General features: G+C 35.9%; 1 protein-coding gene across 1 annotated transcript in view; it reads right to left on the minus strand.

Annotated features, from left to right (window-relative positions):
- Positions 1–21,603, minus strand: part of MTDH (metadherin) — a 75,244-nt gene that overhangs the window by 15,838 nt on the left and 37,803 nt on the right. The window contains exons 3-8 of the mRNA XM_006859196.1: positions 21,037–21,121; positions 20,173–20,349; positions 18,741–18,806; positions 16,961–17,197; positions 8,131–8,229; positions 1,986–2,110 (exon numbers count right to left, since the gene is read on the minus strand). Of these exons, the coding sequence (XP_006859258.1) occupies positions 1,986–2,110; positions 8,131–8,229; positions 16,961–17,197; positions 18,741–18,806; positions 20,173–20,349; positions 21,037–21,121 (789 nt within the window). The remainder of the gene's footprint in view (positions 1–1,985; positions 2,111–8,130; positions 8,230–16,960; positions 17,198–18,740; positions 18,807–20,172; positions 20,350–21,036; positions 21,122–21,603) is intronic.

The raw sequence follows: 21,603 nt of genomic DNA on the forward strand, positions 1-21,603 counted from the left end.
CCCCTGCAGTCTCTTCCCCATCCACCTGGTCTCCAGACACCTCTCACCCCGCCGCTCCGTGGTCTGGGATTCATTTAACATCTCTACCAGGTCTGCGCAGTTCTTGCACATCGTTTAACCGCTGCCCTCCCGTGATAGAAGCCCTTGTATATTTAAGTTTCTTTAAATCAACTTCCATTTCCACTAGTTTTCCCTGGAAGTAACTTACTATCATGTCTTCTTTTGTGTCTAACCAATGTACTTTTCTATAAATTTAGGCTTATCCATATAAACATTTGTACTTTCTGTAGTTGATCTTCTGTTATTCAGTGTAACATGTCACTGTACAAACATGTTGTTGTTAGGTGCCATCGAGTCAGTACTGACTCATAGAAATCTTATGCACAGCAGAACGAAACACTGCCTGATCCTGGGCCAACCTCACTACAAAGTAAAAAGTGATCTCTTGTGGTTCTTGCCTGTTTCCCAACATATTTAGTACAATATGGGACCCTTACGAAGTACCACTAGTAATGTTGGAAGTGCTCCCAAGAAGTCATGGTATTACAAGAAAAAATGAACTGCCTAGTATGTATTGCTGATTGAGGTCTGCAGCTGTGGTTGCCTAATGTTTCAAGGTATCTTATACTGAAAATGTAGCTATTCTTTGGGTACAGTAGATAATACATACAACAGACAAAATATGAAGTGTGTGGGAAAAACACCAGTCCACATCTGTTGACAACATTGAGTGTACACACGAAGTGATTCTGTCAAATAGACAAGTGACAAAATGTCTAAAAATACCTAGTGATTTAGGATTGTAAAATTACTATTCATATGATACTTCTCTATTCATACCATGTCATTGAACTCACTGTGAGTTAAGTGGCAAATTATTTGCAAATCAGCTATGGCTCTGCCAGTGAAAAAATCCACACAGACATGGAGTTCAAAAAGTTTGTGCAAGATGGGTACCAAAACATCTCATGGAAGAGCGTAATAAACAGAAGAATTTGGACATCTGCAAACAAAATTTGGACTGAAACTTGGAGGAAGGTCAAAGTTTCTTTAAAAACAACAACAACAACAAAAAAGGTTACTGGTGACGAGAAATGGATTCATCACTACGAGCCAGAAAGTAAAGGCAGAGTATGGAACAGAAATGCCCTTAATCATCGACAAAGAAAAAGTTTAAAAGTCAACCATCAGTTGAAACATTCATGCTTTCAGTTTTCTGGGCTTCTCAAGAGCCAGTACTGGAACACTTGGAGGAAAAAGGTTCAACAATCAATAGTGGTCATTACAATGAGATGCTCCCCAAAGAGCTGAAGCCTAAACTTCAGATCAAACTTAGAGGACTGCTTTCTGAGGGCACTGTGATTTTGCAAAAAATTGGCTTTTTTTTTTTCCTTTTGTCCTGATCTTGCTCCATCAGACTTTCACCTGTTTGTTCCCCTGAAAGCAACTTTTCACGGATGAAGATTCACGTCGGATGAAGAAGAGATGACAGTGGTGCATTTGTGGCTCACAGTTTAGCCTAAAACATCTTTTAAATAAATGACAGATGGACCAAGTGTGTTGAAAAGATTATGAATCTGTCTTTTTCTAAAAGTTGATTAAAATAAATTCTACAGCCAGAGTGCAGATAATTTTTGACTCACTCGCATCTTAATGAAGTTTTTGAGGAATCCAAAGTTATAGAGAATTTTTAACTGTGCAGGGAATGTCCTTAATTCTTATACTGTTCAAATGTCAACTGTATACTCAGAAACAGAACTGCTCTGATGTGTGAACAAGTCTTTACTTCACTGAGTGGTTTACATTTTCATTCTGATGATCAGTGACAGGGAAACTGTACAGATAGAGGACAGAAAACACATATATGATTATCATGCTCTTGAGTGATCAAGGAATGTAAATATGTTTATAAAGTACTAAATCCTTTATGATGGAAATTACGAAGTTGAAAGACTAAAAGCACATCTATTATTTTGTTTACTCACCTTTTGATCGTCTGGAATTGGGTCCTGAGATTTTATAAGTGAAGCTCTTTCTTCATCTACCCAATTCCCCCACTCTTCAGCTGGTGCATTCCAATCAGAGCTGGGATCCGCAGATGACAGCCCATCTATAATTTACAAGCGCAAATTAGTTATTACCATTTCTACCATAAAGAAAAATGCAGAACATTAACATTCTTTACATATGCTCAATTAAATTGTAATTTAAAATGCTTTTTTCCAAGAACATTTTAAGGATGGTAGTGGTAGTGTGCCATGGAGTCAGTTCCGACTAGATAGCGACCCTGGGTTTCCGAAGCTGTAAATCATTATAGGAGCAGGAAGCCTCATTTTTCTCCTGTGGAATGACTGGTAATTTCAAATTGTTGACCTTGGTTATTAACCCAACTTGTAACCATTATGCTACCAGAGTTCCTTAACATTTTAAGGCTAGGGAGAAAAAAAATCCCCAAAATATGATGGCAAAATCCTTTCTAACTTCTAATAGGCATGTTGTTGTCACTGCTGTGTGCCATTGAGTTGGTTCCAACTCATAGTAACCCTTTCTAAGGCTAATTAAACTGACCAGAAAACTTACGACTTAGTCTTTAAATTCTACTTTCCCCTTTGCTGTTACTCTCTTGATTTTGCTCTTTTTACTGCAAATGTCTAACTTTGTATATGATCGGTCTTTTTTTTTTCCTGATCACCCCAACATTTAAAATTCATCTTCTAGGCTCCTGAATTTAATAGTAGTGCCACACCTGGACTCCCAATCTTTAATGTTGTTGTTAGGTGCCATCAAGTTAGTTCCGACTCCTAACAACCTTGGTAAAGGGTTTCTGAGGAGCAGCTAGTGGGTTTGAACTGTGTGTCACCACGGCTCCTTTCCTAAGTCACTTGTATTGTTGCTAAGTGCTATTGAATCAGTTCTGACTTAGAGCAACCCTGTATAATTAATAGAAAAAAAAAAAATTAGCACTGGACTACAAACCACAAGTTCCTTGGGGTTTGAGGCCACTAGCTGATCCAGGGGAGAAAGATGAGGCTCTCTGCTCTAGAGAAGATTTAAAGCCTCGGAAACCTGATACAGGATGGCTAGGAGCTGAAACTGACTTGATGGCACTTAATAATAACGAAACAAAAAATTTAGGCAATTGAGCTAACATATAAGCTCTTTTCTTAATAAATATGGTGAGAAGTACAGATGAGGAATAAAAATCTAGTAAAGTACTTAGAAGAATTTTCCAAAAGGCTTGGAGAGTCATGAACTTTTGGGGAAAAAAACCGAAACCTGTAATTTAACTTGTATAAGAATATGACCAAAAGGATACATCTGGACTTTAACGAGCCTTGGTGATTTGTTCCATGTTATTTATTTCAGGTTAAATCATTAAAAAATTTAACTAGGAACAAATAAAACTATTCAAACCTTTTGTGACCTGTGGGACACATATAGCCATAAAACCTACCAACATTTTCAGCCTCTCATGCTCCATGGGAACCTGATATCCCAGTTGTTATACATGCCTGGCAGCGACCTGCATAACTACACGAATCTGAAGAAATGAGTCTTAACCAACCAACCCTACCACCAGAGACCACTGGAGACATATATGTCCCACATAATTGTATCAAACCTCATTTGATACATTAATTGACCTCACAAACAACAAAAAAAATTTTTTCCTTCTTGATTTCAATAAGCCTTCCATTACTTAAATACATGGTATATCAACAAAGAAATCAAATCAGAAAAGAATTTGGCTATGAAAGTGTTAAACAACAGGTCAATCCTCTAAATGTACTGGTGCTAGACTTGACAATGCATCTTTTTTTTTTTAATAAATGTTTTATTGTGAATTATAATAGTTTACATGGGAGGACAATGCATCTTTCTTAAGATTCATCTATTTAAATCTGCTAATAAACTTTAGATATAGTTCCCTTTATAAATTGAGTCAAATGATAATTATCTCCATTTTTAATAGAGTAATAATACTTCATTTCTCAAACACTACCCATTAGTCTGCCAGCACCTTCAAAGCACCCTATTAGTGTTCTTTTCAATATGGAAAGAATTTGTCTCTAGCCAATTTGCTTGTGGACGATTGTAGATTAAGTATCTCATTGTTATCTAATCTTTTTTTCTTCCAAATTGTGTTTAGGTGAAGGTTTAGTGCAAATTAGTTGTTCAGTCACCATTTATATATATACATTTTGTTTCCTGACATTAGTTGCCATCATCCCTCAATGTAACAGCATTCTTCCCACTTCCTGAGTTCCTGCATTCATCCATCTCTCCCGCCTCCCTGGTTTTGTTTTTGGGTACATGCTGCTCTTTGAATCATATGGTTGATTGTTCCGAGGTGTATGTTCTTCATGGGTGGTCTGAAAAGGTGTTTAAGGGCCACAGTGTTCAGAGTGTCATTAGTCTTTATCAGACCAGTAAGTCTGGTCCTTTTTATGCCTTTAAATTTTGTTCTGTATTTTTCTTCTACTCTGTCCAGGACTGTCTACTGTGATTCTGACCAAAGTAGTCAGTAGTGATAGCCAAGCACCATCTACTACTTTTGGTCTCAGGCTAAAGTTTGTGTGGTCCATATAGTCCTTTAGACGCGTTTCCTTGAGTCTCTTGAGTTTCTTCACTCTTGGGGATATACCAAGATGCTTATTCACAAGACTTTAAAATTCCAATCACTACTCACCAAAACAGTAACTAGAACACTGTCTTTGTGCACGATGCTATGGCAATTGACTACATGTCCTCTGAGACTGTGGTCCTGAGCCCCAAACCTAGTGACTCATTCCCTTAAAGTGTTTGGTTATGCCTAAGGAATTTCCATAACTCTACCTCTGTACATGCTACTATATACATACATGTACACACACACACAACAGGGCAAAGTCCCATTCCTCTTTCCATACTGGGTTAGTCTGCCTATCTATCTATGGATCTACTGGTAGATTATTGTTTTTGTTATTACTGATACACTGCAGAACTGTATATGGAATAGTGTTTACTTTTGTTATTGTTGTGAAATGCCACCGAGTCGATTCTGACCCATAGCGACCCTGTATAGGGCTTCTGAAGAGCAGCTGGTGAGCTTGAACCACCAACCTTGCAGTTCAAACAGCTGTTTGACACATTAACCCATAGTGCCACACCAGGACTCTTAGCTAGTCTTTATTTTGGAGTAGGAAATTGGCCATCAGCTATTTCTTGTCAGAACTAAATTCAGAATTAACTTTAACAAGACAAAAACAATTGTTACAAAGACATTCTGCAGTGTTTAAGTGCCACAGAGTTGGTTCTGACCCATGGTGATTCTGCATAGGGTTTCCGACTAGACAATATTAATTAACACCTCTGAGGAGACTATTTATTTTGCCACTAGAGAAGTAACAACAGTAGCACCTGTAGGACTTACTGAATATTTCTTTACTATATATTAAGTGCTGTTCTATACTCTTCCACTCACTATTACTATATGCTTAATACGTTCCTCTTCAATCATTCCTGCATGTGAAAGATGATAAAACTTTATTAAAAATTTTTATTCCCATGCTTGGGAAAGTTCAGTAACTATGTCAAATGTGTATGCCTCAAAGCATAAACCAAAAAAATTGCATGGCCACTGAGCCAATTCTCGACTCATAGTGACCCTGTGTAGGGTTTCTGAGACTGTAAATCTTTATGGGAACACAGTCTCAGCTTTCTTCCATGGAGCTTAAACTGCAGACTTTTAGGTTAGCAGTCCAATGGCTAATATATTAATCAAACTGTAAAGTTTAGTAAAGATAATGGTGGTGGTACTGGTGTACTGTGGAGTTGGTTCCGATAAGTTCTGAGGTTATAAATCTTTACAGGAGCAGAAAGCCTCATCTTTCTCCCGTGAGGTTAGCAGCCCGACTTGTAACCACTATGCTACCAGAGCTCCTTAGTAAAGATAATACAATAGATTCTTGGATTAGTAATCTCAAATATACATTCTTAACTTCAGAGTAATAACTACATTCCCTTGGTCATCAAAAACAACCACATTAAAGATAAGACTGTAAAAAACAAAATTCAGAAAACATGAGGTTAAAGAGAGACTTTGTACAAAAAAACTAGAAATACAACACAGCAAATTTGATAAAGATGGTGTTTTTGATACATATTAATTTAAGTACAGAATCTTAAAGATATATTTATATAAAAGGGCTTCAAAAAGTTTGTAGAAAAATTCCATTATTTTTAATTCCATTTACCACAAACTTTTTGAAGTCTCCTATTATATGCATGTGTATGTGCAATCATTAATTTTATCAGCCAATCATGTTTTTCATGTTAAAGAATTCTGATACAGGTAAGAAAAAAGTGAATCTATTATGTACACGTAGAGAAGCCCGGAATCCTGTTCACTCAGTTTCCCTTAGTCTGATCCCACTGCAGAGCAACACACTCAGTGCTGTTTTCCTATAATCACTTCTGTTATTCTTACAGCCACTCTTCAATTCTAGTCACCACAATGATCATTTCCCCTGAAGTATAGACAGACTAGTCTTTCCAGAAACAATGATATTTTCTTTATACTTTAGATTTACATGATGCTTTATAAATTACAAAGAGCTTTCATGTTCAATGATTACCTCATAAAAATCTTACAACCATCTCTATGGAAGTAACTATGACAGATGATTAGCTCCATTACAGAGCTGAATTAATATAGATCGCAAGATAAATGGTCAGCCCATATAAAGCACTGTGTTTTAGAGACAGAAGTAGAGCTCAATCAATACTTCACCACCTCCCAAACTCATTATATCTTTAGCCAGTAATTCAAGGGTTTTCACAATATGGCCCTAGTCTGTTTTCAACCACACCTACTGTAACCTGTAAGAGTTCTGCTTCACCAGATTAACGTATATATTGAGTCTCAACCTTCCCTTCAAGATGACAATCTTAGCGAAGGCTATATGTACTATGTAGTGGTTAAAAACATGAATATTGAAGCCAAACCACTAAGGCTTGTGTATCACCTCTACCACTTAAATAGCTGCATGGTCTGGGGCAAGTTAATGTAATTATTTTTGCCTCATTTTCTTCTGAAAAGTGTAGAGAGAAAAACAAAAACCCAAAAGACCTACCTCATAGGATTGCTATGAGCATTAAATAAGTTAACAATATGTAAAAAGATATGGAGAACACTGGCTGGTGTTTGCTTTTATCATCGTTACTATTACTGCACATCAGTATATGAAGCACAGTAGCAGGTACTGAGTGTACAAAAGAGAAAGGGATAGCTCCTGACTTTGGAGGGTTCCACATTTACTTGGAAAAATAAAACACATACATACATACATACATACATACATACATACATACATAAATACCAAAATGGAAAATCTCACAAGTGCCAAGTAGTAGAAAAGAATACGTTATTAAAATTCAGAGAAAAGAATAAATTCTTAAGTATGGGGTTACGAGGAATAAAAAAAAACTGAAGACAGAAAAAAAAAAAAAAAAAGAGCTTTCTGAATATAAAACCATATTCTTTTCCCCTTTATTTTGTGACTCTTGCCTTTAACCTTACTATGCTTTTGCTGGAAATTAGGCTAACAAATTAGCTACCAGCTAAAAATTCTGCATACTTTGTATTTCAAAAATGCAAAGGCATTCTGGTACAGTCTATCCACCACTCTTGTTAGAACAATTTAGGAGGAGAAATAGAACATTAATTAAAAAAAATTTTTTTTAAGTTAGAAATTCTGCAAAATTATAGGAGAACTTTGGAGTTCTGGTGTGGTGCTGGAGGATAAGCACTGGACCACAAGGCTGATTTAAAATGTAAGGTCGGTGGTTCAGACCCACCAGCTGCTCCTTAAAAACCCTATACAGGGTTGCTATGAGTCAGAAGCGACTCAATGGCACTTAACAACAACAATGGAGAACCTTAATCATTATGAAAAATGAGTTTAGTTTTAATTATATAGGTATTCAAAAATCAAGTCACAAAAAGTGTGCTTGGTATTAAATTATATTACTATGACCTAAAAGGTGAGAAATTAGGATTAAAATATAAAACATGAATTCAGGGTGCTACAAAGAAAATTGAAACAAAAACAAAACAAAAATTAAACCATAATGTTTAAAAGGACATACTTAACCCGGACCATTCATCATCGATAGAGGGTTGGTTACGGCTAACATCCCACTGACAATCAGAAGTGGTAGACTGAGAAACTGGCTCAGCAGTAGACCCTTAAATGAAAAAACGAATGCAATAAAATTAAAAATGGAATACTCTAATGATGTTTCATAACAACAGTTCTAAACTTGAATAAGATGCCACACGGAAAAGTAGAATTGAGCATAATTTTAGATTAGGTATGATAACCACTTAATCTAATTCATTTGATTAGAAATATCTCTAGAACTAATCTGTTAGATTTTTGTATTTTGTAATATGTGCTTCAAACTATTGCTATAAATTTCAAAAAGCAAAAAAAGTTTATTTTACTGATAGAAAATAATATAACTGAAGAAATCTATAACAATAATCATTTTAGTCCTGGATGTTTCAAGATATATCTGTGTCTTTAGAGCCCTGAAGGAGAGAATTAGAAAATATCTATTTTATTTATAATACTTTATTAACAGAGTTAGCTTTGGTTAAACCTTTTGGTCAAGGACAAGTTACAGCAAAAGAGAGGTGACATCTAAGTATAAGGGCAGAATCCAAAGCATAAGAAAGTTGCCAAAGGTTTAGAGACCAAATTCAGTTCAGGTTTATTTCTAGAGAACAGAGTAAGAATAGCATCTATGACTTTTGGGGGGAGAGGGTAGAAAGGAGTAAAAGCCTTTTGGGAATCTGATGAAAGCTGTGGTAGACTGTTGTCTAGAACTTACATAAAATTTTATAGTTTTGGTGTATTTAAGTTCATGGACACTAAATAAAAAACCATTTATCTATAGCTATAATAATAATTCACTTTAGAATATGAATGTAAATGGAAAGCAATGGTTCTCCATCAGGGATCTAAGTATCTATCTATCTCTATCAGTCAGAATTTCCATGTGTATCAGAGTATTTAGGTGACTCTGATATTCACCATTTTGGATTGAGAGCCACTAATATAAAGAAAGGAGTCCTGGTGTGGCGCTGTGGGTTAATGCACAGGATGCAAAGTTGGTTTGAAACTGCAAGGTTGGCAGTTCAAGCTCACCTGCCACTCCTTGGAAACCCTATGCAGGGTCGCTATGGGTCAGAACTGACTCGATGGCACTTAACAACAACAACAAATATAAAAAAAATGATTAATAAAAAAAATAACTGAGACACTGAACAATAATCATTTTAGTCCTGCATGTTTCAAGATATATATATATAGTAAGGACTTATCAGTCCTTACCAACATATATTACAACTTGGTTATAGATAATTATGCTAGCACTCCACTAATACAACAATGCCTGACGTATACTCAAAATAATCACCTATTTTATACAATTTTAACAAACAGAACTTGGTGCACCAAGAACTGCAAGCTAAATAAGTACCTTCAACTATAACGAATAAAACAGAAATCCATTTAAGTACTTCTGAATGTATAGTGTTCATGTTTTTAAATGGTTGGGAGGAAAGTTTTATCAGAAAGCCATGGCATTTGTTTTACGTATTGTGTCTGGCTGCTCTCTTGCTCTAAAGGCAGCTGAGTGGTTACACAGAGACAATACGGCCCACAATGCCTAAAATATTAACCAATATTTTGGTAACATAAACTTTACACAAAGTTTGCTGACACACGTTCTAGGTTAGTGATCCCAGACATCGAGAACTACAGAATTTTAGTATGCTTGGTCCGTGAATTTTAATGTACATCAAGTATAGCAAACTAAATTAACATCTCCCATTAAATAAGGTATGTTAAGTACATATAACTTCTATTATAATTTATAAAGATAAATCCTTTTAAGTAATTATCAGCTGGTAATAGTTGATTAGTAATAATGTATGTTTCAAATTCGGGAGTCCACATAACTGGAAAAAGGGTTTCCTAGGAGCTCTGTCTGGTAGTGTAGTGGTTTCGAGTCAGGCTGCTAGCCTCAAGGTCAGAAGTTCTGTGAAAGAAAGATGAGGCTTTCTGCTGCCGTAAAGATTTACAGCCCCGGAAACCATACACAGGGTTGCTACGGCACACCACCATCACCACAATAAACTCAGTATGAATCGCTTTCTTTAAATCTCCAGCTTATGTGCATAAAAATAGTCTGAAATTGTTATTTATCATAATCATATATAATAAAGGTATAAAATTTGGTCAAGTATAGTAGTCCCGCAGCAATCAGAAAACAGAGTATTTGGGGGTGGGGTGGGGTGGAGGTCAAATGACAACAAATCAGTATGGTGCAGAACACACTAGTAAATGAAGACTACCATGACCCTGAAGGGAGCAGGCCATGTTCAATCGTCAGTGCGCCAATCCACTTTCAGCTATGTCAAGGCACAGAATCTTCCTACCTATCCTACAGAAAGGAACGAAATCACTAGTAGATATAAAATGAAGGCCCTACACCATCCCCTTAATCTCCCTTTAAAATGTGTGTCACTTCGTATCATATACTATACTGTAAATTTCCCATAAATAATACACCCACACAGGTAACACGTGGAAACTAAGTAAAACCATCCTGGTGTGAACACCCATGAATTTATGCCACATGTTTCATGACATTTCCAGAAGTGAATTCTGACCTCATTCACCTGTACTCCTATTATTAAAAGTAGATCATATTCTGTTCGGTTCATTTAAAAAAATCTGCTTATGTGGATAAAAATAGTCCAAAATGGTTACTTTTCATCATAATCGTATATAATAAAAGTATAAACCTTGGTTAAGAATTTTAGTTGTTGTTAAGTGCCAATGAGTCAGTTTCAACTCATAGTGACCCTGATAGGGTTTCCGAGGAGGTGGGTTTGAACTGCCGACCCTGTGGTTCAAAGTCCAGTGTTGACCCTACAGCATTACACCAGGAGTCCAAGAAGTTTAGTGGTTCTCCAGTAATCAGAAAACAAACAATTGAAACTTTGTTTCTATTAATTTGACAATAACAGCATTTATTAACAGCGTTCAGTAGTTGAACACAAAAACCTTATCATATGATCTTTAGTGAAACAATGAAGTTATAGAAGGTCTCATTTCATAGTTTAAGGATGTCTTCTAGTGTCAAATGAAGTCAGCAACAGGTAAAAAAAGAACAGCATAGCACGCTTACGAAAAGTAATGTGTGTGCACAGTTTCACTGAAAATGGCAAGGAAAAGTACAGTGCGTGCATTATTTGCGGGGAAAAAAAATACAGTACTTACTATAGCAGCACTTGATGCTGATTATTTTTAAAATAGCAAGCACTAAAATTAATTGAAACAAGCTTTTTGGTTAACTAAACGAAAGACTATTTTCACATACCAGACACAGCAGAGTTAAGTGTGAGGGATGCAAAAGAAGCAGAATTCTGTTCAGAGGTATTCATTCCCCTATCCACACTAGACCAAGCAGCTGTCAAAATAAAGAACGTCACTTGGAACCTTCAATTTGCAATGAAACTTGAAAGATATGTATAGATTTAAAACTATGATAACAATATTTAATAAAGACGGCCTCAGAAATTAGAACCATTTAATAGCAAGAGCTCCTATTTACTGAGTGTCCATTGCATGCTACGCTGTTTTAGGGCAGTTAAGTGACTAGCTGATAGCTAGAAAACAGACAAGCTAGCACCAGAACAGGCTAGTTCCCACGGTACTGCAACTGAACAACAACTTGGGTGAGAACTAAACTTGGTACTTGATAATCATTATTAACCAACCCTCACATCTGAGATTTATGCAGGTTAAATAACAAGCCCAATGTCCCTAAAAACTAGTACGTGAATGAAAACGGATCCATTCTTAAGTCTATAGAACTGGAGCCCTAATAACTACCATGCTATCTTTTCAAGAGATTTCTTTCTTGAATATGAGTGTTTTAAGTAACATGCAAGTTAATATACCTTGACATGAGACCAGGGACACTTATCTTTCTTTATAGTGACTCACTGCAAATCTAACAGTTCCCATTCAATTAAAAAAATGTCTTATTCCAACCTGGCAAAAATTCTAGTCTGATGCTTAATTTTATCTGCAGTAACATTAAGCAAGTATCATCTATCTATATTAAGTCATAATTATGAAAATGCTACACAGATTTTTTAAGTAAACTGGTATCACTCCATAGAACACAACCAGTTCTTTTACTAAATATGAAATGATGCTTTAAAGCAAAGACATTCTTTACTGCTAAAAACTAGGCTTGGAATTTAGGGAGTGTCTCTCCCTCTACTCAAATTTTGATGTTCCTAAACAAATTTTTGGATATGGCAGGGTATGGAAGGGAGAGAAAACTTAAGCACACTATCATTAGTAAGTGATCTGAAATTTATTTCCTGATGTTCTTGGGGATATTAATAGTCTTTCTTATGTTTATAAGTGATGAGAAAAGTAGAGCATTAAAAAAAAAGTAAGCATTAAAAACTTTTTGGAGTCAACTGGTACCCTTTAAGCTAAAAGAATTATACTAAGAAAAAAATATCTGCAATAAACATAACAGAAAAAATCTACATTCAATCAGCCTGGTACTGGTACAATGAAAATATATAAATCAATGGAACAGAATCGAAAACCCAGAAGTGAATCCATCCACGTACAGTAGTAAGCTGACTTTGATAGAGGGGCAAACACATTAAATGGGGTACACACAGTCTCCTCAACAAACGGGGTTGGCAGACTGGATATTCATTTGTAGACGAATTAAATAAGACCCATATATCACAGTATGTACAAAACAAACTCAACATGGATTAAAGACCTGAATGTAAAACCTAGAACTATGAATATCATCAAGGAAAATACAGGGACAAATTTAGAGGCTCTAATACATGGCATAAACACACTATCAAGCATTACTAAAAACACAAATAAAAGACAAAATAGATAACTGGGGCCTCCTAAAACTTAGGACACTTATGTGCAATAACAGCTTCTGTCAAGAGTAAAAAGGGATCCTATGAACTGGGAAAAAATTTTTCAATGACCTGTCAGACAATGGACAACGATAACATTTATAGAAAACGCTAACACCTCAACAAGAAAAAGAAAACCCACCCAATTAAACGGGAACAGGAGATGAGCAGACATTTCACCAAAGAAGACATTCAGGCAGCCAACAAACATATGAAGAAATGTACATGATCATTAGCCATTCTTGTTGTTAAGTGCCTTCGAGTCAGTCCCGACTCATAGAGACTCTGTGAAGAGTTTCCAAGGCTTTAAAAATCTTCGTAGTAGCAGAAAGCCTTATTTTCTCCTGTGGAGCAGTTGACTGACTGGAACACAAACCTCATGGTTCATAGTTCAGTGCTTATTGTATGGAGTCACCATTAGCCATTGTTGTCAGGTGCCATCGAGTCGATGGAATAGCGAAGTTATGCACAGCCGAACGAAACACTGCTCGATCCTGGGCCAACCTCACTACTGTTGCCATGCTTGATTCCATCGATGCTGCCACTTGGACAATCCATCTCGCTGGGGGTCTTCCTCTTTTTCTCTGACCCTCCATCTTACCAAACATGAGATCCTTTTCCAGCGACTGTTCCCTCCTGACAATATGTCCAAAGTATGAGACACAAAGTTTGGCCATCCTGGCCTCCAACGAGCACTCTGGCTGCATTTCTTCCAACACAGATCTGTTGGTTCTTTTGGCAGCCCATGGAACTTTCAATATTCTCCTCCAACACTATTAACTCAAAAGCATCAATTCTTCCTTATTCACGGTCCAGCTTTCGCATGCATATGAGGTTATTTAAAATACCATGGCTTGGGTCAGGTGCACCTTGGTCTTCAAACTGACATCTTTGCTCTTCAACACTTTAAAAAGGTCTTGTGCAACAGATAAGTCTAATGCAATACGTAGTTTGATTTCTTGACTGCTGCTTCTTCCATGAGCGTTGATAGTTGATTCAAGAAGAATGAAGTCCTTGACAACTTCAATCTTTTCTCCATTGATAAGAATGTTGTTTACTGGTCCAGTGGTGAGGATTTTTGTTTTCTTTACATTAAGATGCAATCCATACCAAAGGCTGTGCTCTTTGATATTCATCAGTAAATATTTCAAGTCTTCTTCACTTTCAGCAAGCAAGGTTGTTATCATCTGCATATTGCAGGTTGTTAATGAGTTTTTCTCCAATCTTGATGCCACGTTTTTCTTCATATAACCCAGCTTTTCTCGGATTATTTGCTCAGCAGACTGGATGAATAAGTATGGTGAAAGAATACAACCCTGTCACACACCTTTCTTCATTTTAAACCATTCAGTGTTTCCATGCTCTGTTCGAACAACTGCCTCTTGGTTCCAGTAAAGATTCGTCATGAGCACAATGAAGTGTTCCGGAATACTCATACTTCGCAATGTTGTCCATAGCTTGTCATGAGCCAGACAATTGAAAGATTTTGTGTAGTCAATAAAGCACAGGTAAACATCTTCTGATATTCTCTGCTTTCAGCCAAGATCCATCAGACATGAGCAATAATATCCCTCCTTCCACGGCCTCGTCTGATTCTGGCTTGAACCTCTGGAAGTTCTCTGTCCATGTATGCTTGCAGCTGTTTCTTTATTACCTTTAGGTAAAACTTTACTGACAGGGGATATCAAAGATATCGTTAGATGATTTCCGCATTCCATTGGGTCACCTCTGTTTGGAATGGGCACAAATATGGATCTCTTCCAATTAGTCAGCCAGATAGTTGTTTTCCAAATCTCTTGGCATTTAGAGAGATTCAAATCAAAATAACTGTGAGATTATTACCGCACTCCAGGATTAATTCCAAAGTTCAAAGAAAACAGAAAATGACAAATGCTGCTGAGAATGTGGAGAGACTGGGACTCTCTTTCATTACTGGTGGGACTGTAAAAATGGTTCAACCACTGTGGGAAACGGTTTGATGCTTCCTCAGAAATTTGGAAATAGAAATACTGTATGATCTAGTAATTCCTCTACTCCGTGTATAGCCACAAGAAATAAGAGCCAGAGTTGCTGGGCCTGTAGGCTCACGATGATAGTCTCAGGATACACCATGGTCACTTGGTATAACAGTCCACAAAGACAATGTTCTACATCCTACTTTGGTGAGTGCTATCTGGGATTTTACAAGCTCATAAACAGACATTTGAGGTACAGCTACTGATTTCTCCATGTACGAAGACAAAAGAATGGAACATGCTTGGAATTAATTACCAATTTCAATCACCAACAGGTGAATGAAACATGTGAATATCAGTCTCCATGACTCTGAGACCAGAAGAATTAGATGGTGCCTGGCTGCTGTCATTACCAACTGCTCTAAAAGGGATCACATTAGAAGGTCCTGGATAGAGTGGGAGAAAATTATTATTATTAAAAAAAAAGTAATGAAAGATGACCTTCGACCACCCTTCATGTCTGGAAAGGAGCTCGACCACATGACCCAATTTTCAGCAAAGTGATAGATAGGTATATAGAAGGGGCAACAACATTACTAAGGTATGCTCACCATGGAATGATTGATCATTCAAAACCAAAGGACAACATTTACCTAAGAACAAAACTGAGAAGTGATAGGAAGGGGGTGGGATGTAAGTTGGAATCACAGGGAAGAAGCTTTTGCTGCACAGAAGTGATTGCAATAATTGAGATGAAACAACACGTATGATTTGTTGAATGTAAAACTGATTATCTTGTCCATAAACATTCATTCAACTCACAATAAAGTTTAAAAAATACATGTATATTTTATATACAAGATATTACACCTCGATAAAAAAAAAACAACCCATAGAACTTGAACAGACAATTCATAAATGAAATAGAAATGATCAAGGCAAGCTGTGCAGAGAAAATAAGATTTAACCAAAGCAATTTGTGTATTTTTCTCCCCTATAAAATTAAGGATGATTTGAAAATATACCCAACCTTGGAATGTGTATGATAAAGTGGGCACTCATTCAGATGCAGAAAGAATAAATAAGAACAACTCTCAAAAAAGACTTTGGCAAATATGTAATAACAGCAGTATAAAGACTTATACTTCCTTGAACTAAACTAATACTACTCCCAAGAATCTAGCCTAAAGAAATAACCCAAAAACAAAGATAATGAATGCAAGGTCATTTAAAAGCATTAAAGATACAGACAATGTGTATTTACAATGTTAAGTGGCAAAAGGAGGAACCAAAAAAATGCACATGCAATTTGAGTTTACGATTTTTCTTTTTTTCCCAAAAGCAAAAGCCCCATACAAGAAGAACAAAAACCCATTACAGCAATATAAAAACCAACAGCTATCTGCAGGTGGTATGCTAACAGTGGCTTTTAATTTCTCTTTTTGTATTTTCTCACACTGAACAAGTGTTTCTTTTCTGTAACTACAACACACATACACACACACTCACACACACACACACACACACACACAGAGTTGTGTTTAACTTGATAGTACTCAAAGAAAGAAGGTTCTCAACTACTGGTCTGTATCTTTTAAAATCCAGAGAGGACATTTAGTATAAACAGAAACTGCAGGCTGTAAAAAGGCTATACAAATGCTATATATAATTCAATTTACTCTTTTGTATTTAGATTCATCAGAATTGCTGTTAAGTCAGAAAGTCTGCTCATACACTGCACTCTGCACGTGGGAAAGCACTCTAAAGAGTATACAGATGCTGTTATTCACTTAATTAGTTTCTACTTTGTTCCATGTGAATAATGTAAGATGAGTTATTTACTATTATTTCTACGTTGTTGTTGAGGGTATTACTAATTTCTCTATTTATGGATTTTTTTTCTCCATAAAATTTCTGAATTTAAAATGTATTGGACAAGCAGTTTTAAACAAACCTTACATTTTCTAACAGCTCTTACCAATGCCAGAAAATATTGAACGGTCACTCCAGCTCCTTCCCCAGTCTTTTGCATTTGCATTAGCATCTCCAGTGTCTTGACCCCAGGCAGAAGGCTCAGCTTTCCTCTTGGCTGCAGAAGCAGGTGGGGCAGAGTTCCACTTCTCCTCACCTGCACTCATCTGGGGTGAGTGTTTCACAGGCTTTTCATTCCAGCCGCCTCCATTTACAGTGAGGTGTTCATTCAATCCTGAAGAAGCTTAAGGAAAGAAATGAAGATTAAAAAAGCAGTATGTGATTCATGGTTAAAAGGAGAATATTTTAAAATTTCTATGACTGCGTGGTTTATATTTATCACTGACTTCCCCCCTACTTTTAAATAGTAGGTGTTTTAAAGAGAAAAATGCAGAATTCCAAAAGTATCTTTGATCATCATCAGCATCTTTGAATTTAAAAACAGAGGTTTGAAGTTTAGCAATGTTTTCAATAGCAGAATGACTTGATCAAAGGAAGTATAACAAAGCAAAGAGGGAAACAACACATATTCTGGTATATTCAGAATACTCACCCACTAAGAATGTGAAGACTTCTCTTTAGTTACATGTTCTTTCCTTTAAAAACCTGTATTATACAAGGGGTGGCTTAAAAAAGTTTGTGGAAAAATTCCCTATCTTTCCATTCCATTTTCCCATGAATTTTTGAAGCCTTGTGTTATGTATAAGGTACTGATTCTCAAACTTGGCTGCACATTAAAATCACCTGAGAAACTTCTTACTTAAAATGGTAGACACTGGAGCTTCAGTCCAAATGAATTAAAATTAGGATCTCTGGGGGTAGAGTTAAGTAACTGTATGTATACACATGCATAAAAGTATGTATGCATGTATACACACAGATGTACAGAGGCATGTCTATCTGTGTATATCTACGTATGGGTTTCTTTTTTATATACAAGGGGACTTCAAAAAGTTGTGGGGAAATAAAAAAGATAATGGGAGTTTCCCACAAATCTTCTGAAATGCTTTTTTGGGATAACTTTCCTAGATAACTGTATCATGTAGCCAGGATTGAGAATCAGACATGAAGGAGGCTGACAGGGTTAGGAACAAGTAAGTCTGAAGACGTAAGGTGCCTTTTCTTTTCTGAATTTATATTTCAGTATAACACTCTTGTTTTCAGGTTAGGTACATTAACATGGTGCTTAATCCAATCTTTATCTAAAGTAAGCAAATATGACGGGGCTTCAACAAGTTCATGATAAAAATTCCATTATCTTTTAATTCATTTTCCATGATCATTAGCCTCCTTTAAAAGATATTTTGTTTGTGAAGCACTGCCTAGTTTTAGTCTGTAGTCTGTTTGTTCTAGAACACTTGATATTTCCTTAATGCAGGCAGCTCAAAAAGATTATAGGTACTACAAAGCTTTTTTCTCAGGATATAAGATCAAATAGTTTATTCTGTATTTAAGGCTAAGTCCAAAAATATCCTTATCTATTGGCATAAGGAATCTAATCAAGAATCAAAATTACATATAAACTATTACTGGGAGAGAAAAAAAACCCCCACATACACACCAAACCAAATATAACATATATAAAAGACATTTAAAAAAGTAGAAGTAAATTTTATCTGTTTTCCAAAACTTCTGGAGTGTCATTATGTTACTTTATTAATTTAAAATATTTTTTAAGCCTCTTTTCCCCTTCTGCAACATTTCTCCATGTAAAGGGAAAGAGAGACATTATTTTTAAGTTTCTGTTTTGACGGGCTTCAATTTAAGTTTCATATAATTTCTCTCACCCTGAAGTGCAGAATCTCCTTTTCCAGACTTAAGGTTGCTAACTTGAATATTTAGATGCGGATCACCTAGTTGAAATAAAAATAAAGTTTATTTAATATTAAACAGGCCACTATGCATATTGAATTAAATTAGGAGTAACACACAAATTAATTTTTACTTGCTATCTATAATAAACTACAAGTGACAAATTATTACATTGGAAAAGAATGAGTTTACCCGTAAAAAAATAAGTATGTTCTTAAAGAATGGAATCCCCTATTATATTCTTAGTCAACTAAAATGTCAATAAGGGGCCTGACAAATGCCTAAGTACAAATAGAGTCTGCTATTGTTTAGCTGTTATCAAGACTGTTTAAAATAGGATCCAGAGAATGTGCTCTGTAATTGGATTCAACTTTGCCACTTCTCAACAATACCAGCTGCCTTTTCAACAATCCTGGAAGCAAACACAACTCAAGAACTTTGCCAGTATTTGGGACCAGGACTAAGGAAATATGGCAAGAGGTGAGAATACATGATACAACACAAAAATACTATTTTTCTGACACTAAGAAGCATAATGATCACAATGTATCAAAAGCAATATTAACAAATAAAACACCAACCAGCATGATACAGGATTGTGCTAGCAAGAAAGGCATGCACAAGACAGTGAAGATGGATTAAGTAGAAGTCATTGCTGTAACACGGCAATAAATTCCACTAAGTCATCAAGCAAAAAAGTAAAAGGCTAAGAAAGTTGTCTGAAGACAACTAGAGAAGGGACAAATAATAACATGGTGACAGAAGATGAGTCAATGCCTTGAAGCAAATTGAACAGTACCACTCTGCAGACTGACCCCATCAAGGATAAAAATGATGGTAATGCAAAGAGCTACCAAGAAGATACTACCATTGGATATTTTGAGTATTTCCAAAACTTAGGAGGAAGAACATTAGCTCAATGTTTGAAGTTCCACTCTAGCTTTATCAAACACCTGGGGGCACTCAAAAAGTTGAGGTGATAAGAATACAGACAGGATCTGCACCAACCTGAACATGCTTGTTTTATTTTGGAATGAAAGCACCCAACATGCAGATTGGTGAAAATTCCACTTACGTATCTTATCCACTACAAGAAATGCAGATGCAACAGAGTTGGGGCAAAGCAATATACACCAAGAAAAGTGCCAACATCGTTTTCTCATGTTACTCATGACAAAATGCAAATTTTAATTAATAGGCCATTCATTAGGCAACATGTAACAAGTAACACTGCTGGTACTAGGTAAACCAATACATGGTTCACAATACTCTCATGAAGAAGGGTATATCAGCACAATGATATATATAAGCAGTTGAAAATAGTCAGATTTTGTATAATGATACTTTGTACATCTGATTAAAAATAAATTTGATTTGATGTATCATTCTTATGTTCCACTAATATACCTTTATTCTTCTTGGAACCAACAGGAAATGATGCAGTTGTAAGTTGCTCGGTGGTAACTGTGATGGTATTTTCTATCCCAGGGATAGTTGAATCCAATGAACCAGAATCAGTCAGCACCTTATCACGTTTACGCTGCTGTCGTTTCTCTCTGTGACTAATTTTAGTTTCCCAGGCTCCTGACATAGCCCCAGAAAAAAAATGTTATTCAGTGAGGGGAGACAGAAAAAGTTGTAGCTTTGGGAGAAAAATGGGGTGGGGCATATAAAATACCAATAAATTTAGATATTATGCTAAAATTCAAGAGCGCTGATTATATTAATTTATTCTACATTAATTTTCTTAGGCAATAAAGTGTCATTATTTAATATGGCAATTTTATCAAATCTGCCATCTTATGGTTTCAAAAGGTGATAGGTGTGTATCATCTTATGTATTTGTGTTGTTAGGTAGAAGTAATAAGAGGATGTTACATACAATCACTAGTAAATGGATATTACTAGTAAACTAGGGGATCACAATAAATGGTTCAAGAATTTTATACATGACCTTGTAGGTATATTTAAAAACTGGAAGAAAACCCAAACCACTTTTCTAGGAAACAAAAAAAGGTAACTGGCTTTTCAATTGCTTAAGATATTGAAGTAGACCTCAAATTTCAGAGTGGTTCCCACTTTTAAATAAGCTCTACTGGATCTTTAAAATATTCAGTTAGTAAATGTGTTCCCTAACAATGTTACAGATCTGTACATTACAATTTGTAGGTATTTAAAAGAGCTAGATATATGACTATGTGAAACAAATGTAGCTTCCATATAACATACTCTGGTAAAACGTTTCTATAGTCTTTTCCCTCGCTCAAGTACCTTCATCAACTTCCTTTCCATCATGGCGTGAACTGTTTTGCACTGCTTTAGCATCTGACTTTGATTTCTTCTTATTTTTCTTTGACTGAAAGTAAAATAGAATGTTACTTAACAATATTTCATTATGTTTTTGACAAGGTTGTTGTTGTTGTTAAGTGCCATCGAGTCGGTTCCGACCCACAGCGACCTAGTACAGGGTTTCCGAGGGTGTAAATCTAGGAGCCAGTAAAATATGTAAGATGCTGACAACCAAAATAATTTAATAAGGTTGATTAAAAAAAACTTAACATATAACAGATGACAATAATAATATGAGATTACCATTTATTGAGTGGTTTACTCTGTGCAAGTAACTTTACATTCATTTTTAAATTTATTCCTTTTAAAAAAATCATTGAAGACGGTATCACTCCCATTTTAGAGGTGAAGAAACCAAGAATTAGAGAAGTTATGTAGGCTATATTCAGGTCATATAAAGCTAGCAAATGTCAGAAAGTAGTATGCCAATAAACTAGAAACTAGGTTGGTGTCATTTCAAAGCCTGTGCCCTTAGCCATCATGCTATTT

This window comes from Chrysochloris asiatica, unplaced genomic scaffold, assembly GCF_000296735.1.
Source record: "Chrysochloris asiatica unplaced genomic scaffold, ChrAsi1.0 scaffold00031, whole genome shotgun sequence".
In the NCBI taxonomy this organism is placed as follows: Eukaryota; Metazoa; Chordata; class Mammalia; order Afrosoricida; family Chrysochloridae; genus Chrysochloris; species Chrysochloris asiatica.